The sequence below is a fragment of the Cicer arietinum genome, chromosome 2 (assembly GCF_000331145.2).
Source record: "Cicer arietinum cultivar CDC Frontier isolate Library 1 chromosome 2, Cicar.CDCFrontier_v2.0, whole genome shotgun sequence".
NCBI classification, from domain to species: Eukaryota; Viridiplantae; Streptophyta; class Magnoliopsida; order Fabales; family Fabaceae; genus Cicer; species Cicer arietinum.
Window position 1 is genome coordinate 44,450,452 of NC_021161.2, and position 11,102 is coordinate 44,461,553.

At 27.9% G+C, this 11,102-nt stretch overlaps 1 protein-coding gene across 2 annotated transcripts; it reads left to right on the forward strand.

Moving 5' to 3' along the window:
• The first annotated feature begins 4,944 nt into the window (after nucleotides 1-4,944).
• Nucleotides 4,945-8,764, forward strand: LOC101493081 (cucumisin-like). Of its 2 annotated transcripts, XM_027330892.2 has the most exons (10): nucleotides 4,945-5,054; nucleotides 5,156-5,250; nucleotides 5,341-5,581; nucleotides 5,777-6,012; nucleotides 6,109-6,296; nucleotides 6,493-6,596; nucleotides 6,815-7,033; nucleotides 7,118-7,229; nucleotides 7,320-7,533; nucleotides 8,121-8,764. In XM_027330892.2, the coding sequence occupies exons 1-10, from the start codon at nucleotides 4,960-4,962 to the stop codon at nucleotides 8,732-8,734; spliced, it is 2,118 nt and encodes a 705-aa protein (XP_027186693.2). In that variant the 5' UTR covers nucleotides 4,945-4,959; the 3' UTR covers nucleotides 8,735-8,764. The 2 variants fall into 2 exon arrangements, with proteins under 2 accessions (XP_027186693.2, XP_027186692.2); XM_027330891.2 differs by having other exon boundaries at nucleotides 5,777-6,296.
• The last annotated feature ends 2,338 nt before the right edge of the window (nucleotides 8,765-11,102 follow it).

The window sequence follows — 11,102 nt, forward strand, 5'->3', positions numbered from 1 at the left end:
AAAATATATGCATGCATATTAATACACTCTATTGCACACTTGCTTTTGCTTTCACAATTCCGTTTATGTTATATGCCTTGGGGATCTCACATTATGAACATTTTCTACATAATATATCATAACACTCTTATACTAATAAACTAAAACTTGATTGAGGAATTTAACTTAAGACTAATTTAAGATATTACTTAGCTTGGTCCCCACACCTTAAATGAATGAGCACTCAAAGGAATTAAAATTTACTTATTTATTAATGTATATTATATAAGTTATTAATATTGTTATAATGCTAGATTTTTGCAAAAAAGAGAAAGCATCGTGTATTGCATTGTGCATTTGAATAAATGTGTTATCTTAGACATGATTTTAAATTGCACTGGTAAGCAAATGCTACCTAAATTGCAAAGTCAATGGTTTTACAGAAACCTCAAAATCTATCATATTGTATATTGTAGTTGCAATCACAACGGTGAACTAAAACATAAAACCATTCCATATCATTAGAAAAATTAAAGCAACTGAAGTAAATGCATGGTGAATCCTACTTAGTAATTTGTCATATAAATACATTGCATTTGCAATACGAAAATAGAAATCCCTACACACAAAAAAAAAGAATTAATCCACCAAATTTTGTTCATATTATTCTATAAAAATACTCACATCCTACATTGTCACATTTTCTACTATTTGAAGGAGACAAATATAAATATTATTATAAAAATCTAAAAAAAAAAAACTAAAGTCTTTCTTATTTTAGATTTGGGGAATGTACCATCCCTCTTCCTAAATTTTGTTTATAAAAAAAACTTCTAATGCTATACTAGCTTAGAGCCACATATAAAAAAAGTTATTACATGACAAAGTATATTCCTATATATGAAAAAGTATATAGTTAAATGAATTAACCTTACTAAGCAAGTGTACTATCTAGTGCTAATTCCAAAGTCACATGTATGATGGTCGATCATATCACACATCCTTCTTTTCTTCATCTATATATATAAATGCTTTTTCAGATTTGGTTGATTGAAAGCTAGACACATTACTAGTGGGTTTTCTAAATATGGTTCTTCAATTACAATTTTACTTTTCAACTAAAATTTCTTTTTATAATAAAAGTAAAACCAAAAGAGATTTAAGGGCTCAAACATTTATAAAAAAGCAAATGTGTGTAAAATTGAAGAATCACATGATACCAATAGAGTACATAGTTACATCTATGCTATAACGATTTAGTTATAGAAACAAAGCAACTTAGGACCACCTATGGTTACATTTCATGGTCACCACTTTTTAAAATTGCTACCATGAAAAAAAAGGATAATTAAAGTCTTGATAAATATTATTTTGGGGAGTATTCAATTAATTAGTATTTAGTATATATCAAATTAAAGCAAGTGGTTAATAAATTCAATTTAAGGATAAATTATTTGGGAGACCTTAAATTCAAATTTTAATTTAAACAATCATTGACCAAACTTTTTATTAAAAATTAGAGGATTAAAGACAAAAATAGTAAATCAAGTTAAATATCAAATGACATCAAATTAACATGAGAATTATAAATAATTGAAAATAATATGTCATTTGTTATTGATCGATGCTCAATATTTATAATAGTACCCTCTTAGTATAGGAAGGTAACCAACAATTGGAGTTTTTATTGAGTTTTAGGATAGGAATTCCTAATTATTAAGAAAGGTGAACTAACATTGCAAAGAGGATAAATTAATCACATTTGCACATAGTTTTTAGCACTCTCTATAGTAATTGTTGGAGTTTGGACTAAGCATACAAAATAGGAAATGCCATTTTAAATGCCTTTACTTTGAATACTTTTAGATGGAGAAGGGGGTAAAAGTTTAACGTGTGTATGGCTGTATGCTTTACTTTGAAATGCATTACTCAGTATTACAAAAGTTAAAAATTTCCATTACTCAAGAGAGGTTGATTTCGGCCATAAGATTTTGAAAGTATAATACACAATGAAATGAACAAAAAAAAAAAACATAATCAATCATTTTCAAAAGACAACATGCATACATTTAGAAAAAATAATTTACAAAATTATGAAACAACTAGAAAATGAGACATATTTATACAGTGCTCTAAGTAGTTAATATAACGAACTGCCACATAATTATAATTAACTTTTAATTATCTAAATCAAATTCTAACCATATCTAAGAATTAGAACTTTATAATATATATATATATATATATATAAGTTATTCATATTTATATAATACTATATTCTACACTCTATCCCACACTTTTGCTTCACATATTCTATTTATGCTACATGTATGGGAGATCTCACCTTCTCAATATTAATAGCAATATGAACATTTACTAGATATCATACCACTCACATACTAATAATTAAAATTTAAGAGTACGATAAACATGATAAAAATAAAAATAAATAAGTACTTTGTTAGAAACAAAAATCACTATATGTGCACATAATTTGTAGCACTATCTATAAAGCACTGTAAGTTGTAGTTGGAGTTTAGACTAAGCATACAAAATAAGGAATGCTATTTTAAAATGATTTTACTTTGAAATGCATTACTTATAGATGGAGAAGGGAATGGTAAGTTTCTTTAAAATAGTCTATGCATTACTTTAAAATGCCTTATTACCACGAAAGTTAAAGTCTCATAATATTGCCATTCATTTTTAAATGATAAATAAATAAAAAAAACAGTTTGATAAAGATATACATTATGACGGTAATAAAATAAAATAAAATTCCAATTAACAAGATAAATATTTAATCACTTTAGAAATCAATGAAGTGATTAAATTTAAATAGTTAATAATTTTTTGTAAAAAATTTTGTTCAGAATAACTTAAATTTAAATTATTTGAACTTGAATAATTTTTAACCGGATTATACTTGACTTAGTAAAAGAAATAACTTTGTACCGTTTAAGTTTTTCTTTAGCTTCAACTTGCACTATTGCACTTTTACTATAGTGATATCTTCTTTATTACTAATTTTCTTTCATCTTCCCCTAATTATATGAAAGCTTCATAACATTCTTTTTACCATATTTTTTGACTCATTTACTTTCAGTAGGCCAAATAACAATATTTAGTATAACTACTTTTTATTTTAATAAAAAGAAAAAGGAAATCCCAAAAGTTACGAGGAAGCTTCCTAATTTCATGTGTGCCATATAATATTGCCATTAGCACCACTCACTCACTCAGTCATACATGCATTGCTTTGAAATATTGCCATTGTTGAGAGATGGAGGTTGAACGATTTCTTAATAACACAGTAATTGAAATACATAACCAAATGAAGAAAAAGGCAAATGCATGATGAATGAGAGAAACCACTAATTCAAAAAGCAATCAAGACACTCACACTCACACTATTCATCACGTTGATCAATTCCTCTATAAATATGGATACCTTCCTTCACAAATTTCATCACTCCCCTTCTTCTTAATATACTTTCATATTTCATACAACCACTTCTCACTTCACTGTTATCATCACCTCTCTTCATTTCATAGTAAATCTTCATTTCACTTCACAATTATCCTAGCTTCCTCTTTCATTAAAGCCACAACACCATCATTTCCATAATAACCTAACCTTCCACTGTACAAATCAACCTCTTGCTTAATTTCACCACTTTTCCTATCCTTCTACTCTCCACTTGGATTTCATTTCACCAACACTCAACTTGGTCCGTTAATAATTCTATTTCTATTACTTATTATCATATTATATATTATTATGATATGCTTTTTATTTCATGATATGCTTATCACTAACAATACTCATTCATTTTTAAATTGACTTTAACAGAGGAAGAGATAGATAAATTATTATTTTAACTATATTTATAATAACATTTAAACTGCAATTAGTTTCTTTTTCATTTTTACCTTAGTATTTTATATTATGTTTCATCTATAGCAACCTAAAACCTACCCATGCATGCTCACTTAATTGTGTTAATTAATATATTATGGTATCAAGAATCCTATTTTAATCTTCTCTTCACTTATATAGTGTTTCACTACTTAATAATCTAAGAAATAAACCTTGAGCTTGTTCATATAATATTGTTTCTAACAAACATAATGCATAGGTGTCTCGTAATTTGAGTCTAACAAAGAAATTTGGTTAACTTGTGAAAGAAAGGGATTGTGAGAATACTCTCCAACTATTATCTAACCCCTATTTACTTACTTGTGCTTTTTAATTCATTCATGTTATTGGTCTATATACTTTTTATTCGTTTTATCTATGTTGTTGATGACGTAGTTTAATATGAAAGATACATATTTTTAAATGAATTCCTTTAATCTAATTTATGGTTTTTTTTTACTTAATCTAATTTATGTTTTTTTTTACTTACTCTAATTTATGGTTTTTATACTTAATCAAATAAGCAATGAACACTCTAAAAATGATTTACAATTATGGGAATCAAGTAGTAGATTTGAACTAGGAAGGCAGAGAAATAATTATATTGACTTAATTGGTTATTTTACACATTCATATATGCTGAATTAGTAAACATGTCTATCTATCGTTACTGCAATTCACAAGTTTTTAATATTCATTTAGTTCAAAATATTTTTTTTACACATTTATATGCATGTGATTGTAGAGGAAAGAAACAGAGGAAAAAAAAAAAAAACAGAGTCAGGTTATGTGACTGAAAAAAATATGCATAAATATATTATATCATTTTGATTATGCATTAAACACATACTACTAACTATATATTTTTTGTTATGGTATTGCTAGCTTGACAATGGACAGAAGATATTCTATTGGACTTTTGCTACTTCTTATTAGCCTTACTTCACTTTTAGTGAATTGTTATTCATCTACTCAAGATGATCTAAAGGCAAATACACTTCATCACTCTTTCTTTATCAAATTTTCATGATTTTTGTTTCTGATAAATATATTTATTAAAAATGCAGACTTATATTATCTACACTGGCAATAGTAAAAATGATGAAACTTCGTTATTACTTTACTACCAAAATCTGCTACAACAAGTTGCGGACAGGTTATATTATTGTTAAATTTTTATGCTATTTAAGTCCAACCTTACCTAAGCTATTTAGATTAGAGTTTTAACTTACATGTTTTCTTTATTCACAATTTTAGCGATGAAGCTCCAAAGCCAGTACTCCAGCATTACAAAAGGAGTTTTAATGGCTTTGTTGCAAAGTTAACGAAGAAAGAAGCCAACAAAATGGCTGGTGTGTGAATAAGATATTTTTTCTATTGAAAAATTGTTTGGTGTCTTGAATATTCATAATTTTGTTAACCAATTAAAATTGATAATGTAGGACTTGACGGCGTGGTGTCTGTTTTTCCTGATGAAAAGAGACACCTTCTTACAACCAGATCATGGGACTTCATTGGCTTTCCACGATACGTGGAAAGAGAAAATTCTGAGAGTGATGTTATCGTTGGTGTAATCGATTCTGGAATTTGGCCAGAATCTGAGAGCTTCAACGATAAAGGTTTTAGTCCGCCGCCGAGCAAATGGAAGGGCACATGCCAAACTTCAAATATTACCTGCAACAAGTAATATTTTATGATTTCTTATATTCAATTTCACTACAAATGCTTTATACTGTAACATAATGAAAATTGATTTAAAATACAACTTGACTTTTGATATCAACTTCCATATAATTCATAGAACTATGACTTATTATATAGAGATGAGAAGAGAAAAAATAAAAGTAAATGCTAAACTAAGTTTATATATTATTGCAGTAAAATAATTGGAGCTAGGTATTATTTATCATTTGAAGATCCCTTGAGCGAACGAGATATTGAATCTCCAAGAGATACAGAAGGCCATGGGACACATACAGCTTCAACTGCAGCAGGGATACCGATTAAGAAGGCAAGCATGGAAGGCCTTGCACGGGGTACAGCAAGAGGTGGAGCTCCATCTGCACGTATTGCTGTGTACAAAGTGTGCTGGGTGAAAGGATGCTTTGATTCTGGTATTCTTGCTGCATTCGATGATGCAATTGCAGATGGGGTTGATATATTATCAGTCTCACTTACATCAGTGTCAAATGACACTGTGTATTTTACAGATGCAATTTCCATCGGATCATTCCATGCTATGCAGCATGGAGTGTTGACAGTATTGGCAGCTGGAAACTCGGGTCCTAGTCCTTCAACCTTAGGCAATTTTTCACCATGGGCAATTGTTGTGGCAGCTAGCACACTAGATAGAAAGTTTGTGACCGAGGTCAAGTTAGGAGACAATATGACATATGAGGTAAATTACTCTTTTCTTTTTTATAGTGAAACAATTATCTTATTTCTTCAAAACTGTCTAACTAATATAGTTGATAAGCTGATGATATGAATATTAGTTTACAAGTTCTTTTATATATATATATATATATATATATATATATATATATATATATAACACCATTAATACTCTTAATATCTTTGATTCTTATGTTTAGGGTGTCTCCTTGAACACATTTGACCTTGAGGGAAAATTATACCCTATTGTCTATGGTGGAGCTGCACCAAATACTAAAGGAGGCTTCAATAAAGATAAATCTAGGTAACTAGCTTTTGTATCATTAAAATTAGCAAAGGGTATAAAACATTACTTTTCAACTTTAGTCTTACAAAAATATATTAAATTGCAGTCCTTAAGTTAAAATGCCTAAGTTTAACATATTTAAGTTAATATTATAAGTAAAAATGTTTTCTCCAAAATGAAGATTACTGAATGGATAAACTTTCCAAAAACTTAACCAAATTATATTAAAATTGTAGGTTTTGCTCAGCCAACACATTGGATGCTACAATGGTGAAAGGAAAAATTGTTCTATGTGAAGGAACAGAAGGACCCGCAGAGGCCTTAAGAGTGGGTGCTGTTGGGGTTTTGATACAAGGCCATACTTATTCAGATATTGCCTTTTCTCTACCCTTACCAGCATGTTATCTTCAATCCAAAGATGCTGCCAAAGTATATAAGTACATACGCTCTACAAGGTATCCACTTCAATTAAAATATACACTAACAATAATTTAGAGAACCACACTTAACTAATGATTATTATATTCATCAATTTTCAGGAGTCCTACTGCAACAATATTTAGGACCAATGAAATAAAAGATACTTTGGCTCCTGTTGTTGCCTCCTTCTCATCAAGGGGTCCTAACAAGGCTACTCCCGAGATTCTCAAGGTTCGTTATTATATCATTTTTACAATATTTAATATATATTATATTATTTTTACTATATTTAATATTAACATTTTTTTTATAATATTACAGCCGGATATAATTGCTCCTGGAGTCGACATAATCGCTAGTTGGCCTACAATTTCTCCTATTTCTGATATTATCGGAGATAATAGAAATTTGGAGTTCAACATTATGTCGGGAACGTCAATGTCATGTCCGCACGTGTCTGGAGCAGCTGTGTATATCAAATCATTTCATCCAACATGGTCACCTGCGGCTATTCGTTCAGCTCTTATGACCACGGGTAATATAAATAAGTAGTGTTAAATCTTAATCAATATATAAATCCATATAAACATAAACTTAACACATGCTTATTTTAATTAAACAGTTGAAAGTTTCCCTTGAGTAGAATGGATTACACTTCTTTTTCTTTTATGTTAAAATATAAACTCCCTTAAAAAATAAACATGTATATACTTTACTTAATTTTAATACTTTCAAACTTTTAATTTATTTTCTTTATCAGTGATATAATGAATATACAGTACTGAATCAACTATGAAATAATAAACGAGATAAAGAAAGATTTTGGATAAAGCTTTAAAGTTGATAATAAAAGTTTCCTCAATAAGACTAATAATTTAAAAATAAATACTAAGGTATTTAATATTACTTACCACTGATATTAATAGCTAAAAAAGTATTTTTAATGATTATTCAAAGTTGTCTTGCTCCTATTTAAAAATAATTGACATGTTAAAATAGACATGGAATATATATTTACTTATCACAAGAGCCTAGTGTAATGTTTATTTGGTTTGAGGCGAGTATAATTTGCTTAATGTGTTAAACTAATGAAAACAATTTTCCGTATTTCTTGTGTTGTAGCTAAACAAGTAAGTCCAAATAATAATGTTGAAGCTGAATTTGGTTATGGAGCTGGACAAATTGACCCCATCAAGGCTTTAAATCCAGGCTTAGTATATGAGGCTTATGAAGGAGACTACATAAGATTTTTATGCGGTCAAGGTTTCAATGCCACGACTTTGCAACAAATCATTGGAAATGCAGTCATTTGTTCTGAGATAGCATATATGACTGCGAGAGATTTAAATTATCCTTCATTTGCTCTCAAAGCCTCACGTCTCAAACAACATATAAGTGGAAGCTTCAATAGAATTGTCACAAATGTGGGATTACCGATGTCTACATATAGAGCTATTGTGACAGCTCCTATAGGATTCAATGTTTCAGTGAATCCTAGTGTTTTGTCATTCACTTCACTAGGAGAAACACAAACATATGTTCTCACTATAGATGGAGCGCTGAAGAAATCTATTGAGTCAGCTTCTTTAGTTTGGGACAATGGTGAATCTCAAGTTAGGAGCCCCATTATTATATTTGATGAAAGAGCAGAGAAAAGCCAAAGTACTAAAATATATAGTATACATTACATATGTATTGTAATTCTTAATTTACTATTTTATATTTTTATTCAATAAAAGATATACTTTTGCAAAGAAGAAAATCAAATTGACTACTTCTTGTATAGATCTTTTCCAATTTTTTTTCTCTTTGTTATATCTTTGAGTATTTCTTGTATCAATTTCATACATTTGAATAGCATTTTTATGTTTCATTTAATGTTCAAATACCCGGCGGAGAATTCAATTGGTTGAAATTAAATTATATAATCGGTCAAGAATTAATAAATGATTTTATTGTCATATGATGTTAAGAAAAAAATCGTTTGTGAAAATTCGTGAGACACTTCTTCAACTATTTAATATAAAATTAGTTAAAAAACTTCATCTAAATACGAAATCAAATTCAAATCATATCGAACAATTCTTAAGTGAACTTTACTTAAATTCCACTAAACTCCTAATAAATAGAACCTCACTTTTAGAGGGTTTAAAAAAAATCACTTTAGAATGCAAACATACAAATTACTATAAAGTCTTAATGAAAGGATTTTGTAGCTTTTGTTTTTTATGAAACTTTGTAAAGTTTTAGTTTTAGTGTATCTTTGAGCTTGCTTTATATTTTAGTGGTGTCTTCTTTATTACTATTTTTGTTTTACCTACTCCTAATTATAAATAAAAGCTTAATACTATTATTTTTACCATTTTGTTTCTCCATCTATACTTTGAGCTAGTTTGATTAAATATGAGTATATGATACATAAAAGATAAATAAAGAGGTGTTCCAGAGGATGAAAGTTATGAGTAAGAATGACAAATCAATTTCATTACCTCCTACATTTATGATAGTGTTGTTTGGAATCATTAGTTGGGACCAAACTATAAGGAATCTCAAGAATGCATGCCATATAAATTAAAAGAAAGTACTGCTTTGTTAAAAGAGAAAACTACTAACAGTTAATATTGATAGCATCACTTATAGATAAAGAAGAGAGTGACTATAAAAATAAAGTATATTATGAAATGAAGAAAAACCCAAGTAGATTGATACATGTATCAATGATAAGAGTGATATAAATCAAAGAGATAAATCATTTCAAAAAGCTAACATGAATTTGGAAGGACAAGATTCTCGACTTTAATAGCAAATAATGAACTCGTACGGTTCGATCTCATGCAAATTAAGTAAATGTCGGTTTCATTTCATACATGAATCAATGATGACAATGTTAAAGCAAATTTACACCACAAAAACCACTAATTCAAAAAGCTAGCATTCAAAAACTATTTGATTATTACAGTAATTAATACCACCATTTACATAATATATCCATAGTTCTCTTCCACCATACAAATTAACCAACACAACAACACTTAACTTGATCTGTTGATAACTATATTTCTCTTGTTTATTATCATCATATATACTATTATATTCTATTTATTTCATGATATGTTTTTTAATATGCATGTCAACATCAACACTCATTTATTTATTTATTTATCTATTTATTTATTTATTTATTTATTTATTTTTAACAACTCTTACATTAGTATGTTAGAAACAGGGGAAGAGGCAGAGGAATTTTTATTTTTTATACTAAAGAATTCATTTTTTATATTTTTTTTGTTTAAAAGTAAGCATGCCTATCTATCCTTATTGCAACTCACAGGCGTTATTATTCATTTAGTTCAAAATGAATTTTATTTAATTGTTGTTATGAAGTCCAAAAATATAATGATGTTATGATTAAAATTAACTAGCCAATTTTTAATTATCTTGTTTTCTCTTTCTATTTGAAACTCACATTTTTAAATAAATCTATCTAAAACCATCCATGGTCACATGCATGATATTGATAACAATAGCGTACTCAACTTCTTCCTTTGCTCTACATCACTTTTCTTTGCTATATAATAATTTGTTATTATGACGTATATGAGTTTTATTTGATGTTGTTGACGACATACATTTTTAATATGACAAAAATACTCATTCATTTTTTAATTAATATTTTACACATTTATATATATAAATATACACACACTTAAATTATTAACTTGTTTCAATTCTTATATTAGAGGCATTATTATGTTGACTATACTTGTAATAAGATTCAAATTCCAAACTATTTTTTTTCTTCGATTTTTATATATCTGAAAATTGAGTTTTTTTTCTCATATTCTAAAGTTGTGAGAATTTCTTAATTTATGTTCTTCATTTTTTAAATAATATATTATTAAATTAATTGACATGTACAAAAGTATACAATATTTAAAATTTATGACTTGTTAAATATTTTTTTTACAAGGATTAATTTAATCACATAATCTTTGTTTTTTACATGGTTTATATTTGTATTGGTTCGTTCTCACTTTCCATTTGTAGCACTAAACCCAAAATAAACAATCAATAATTAAGTCTCAACGCAATTAATCACCTAAT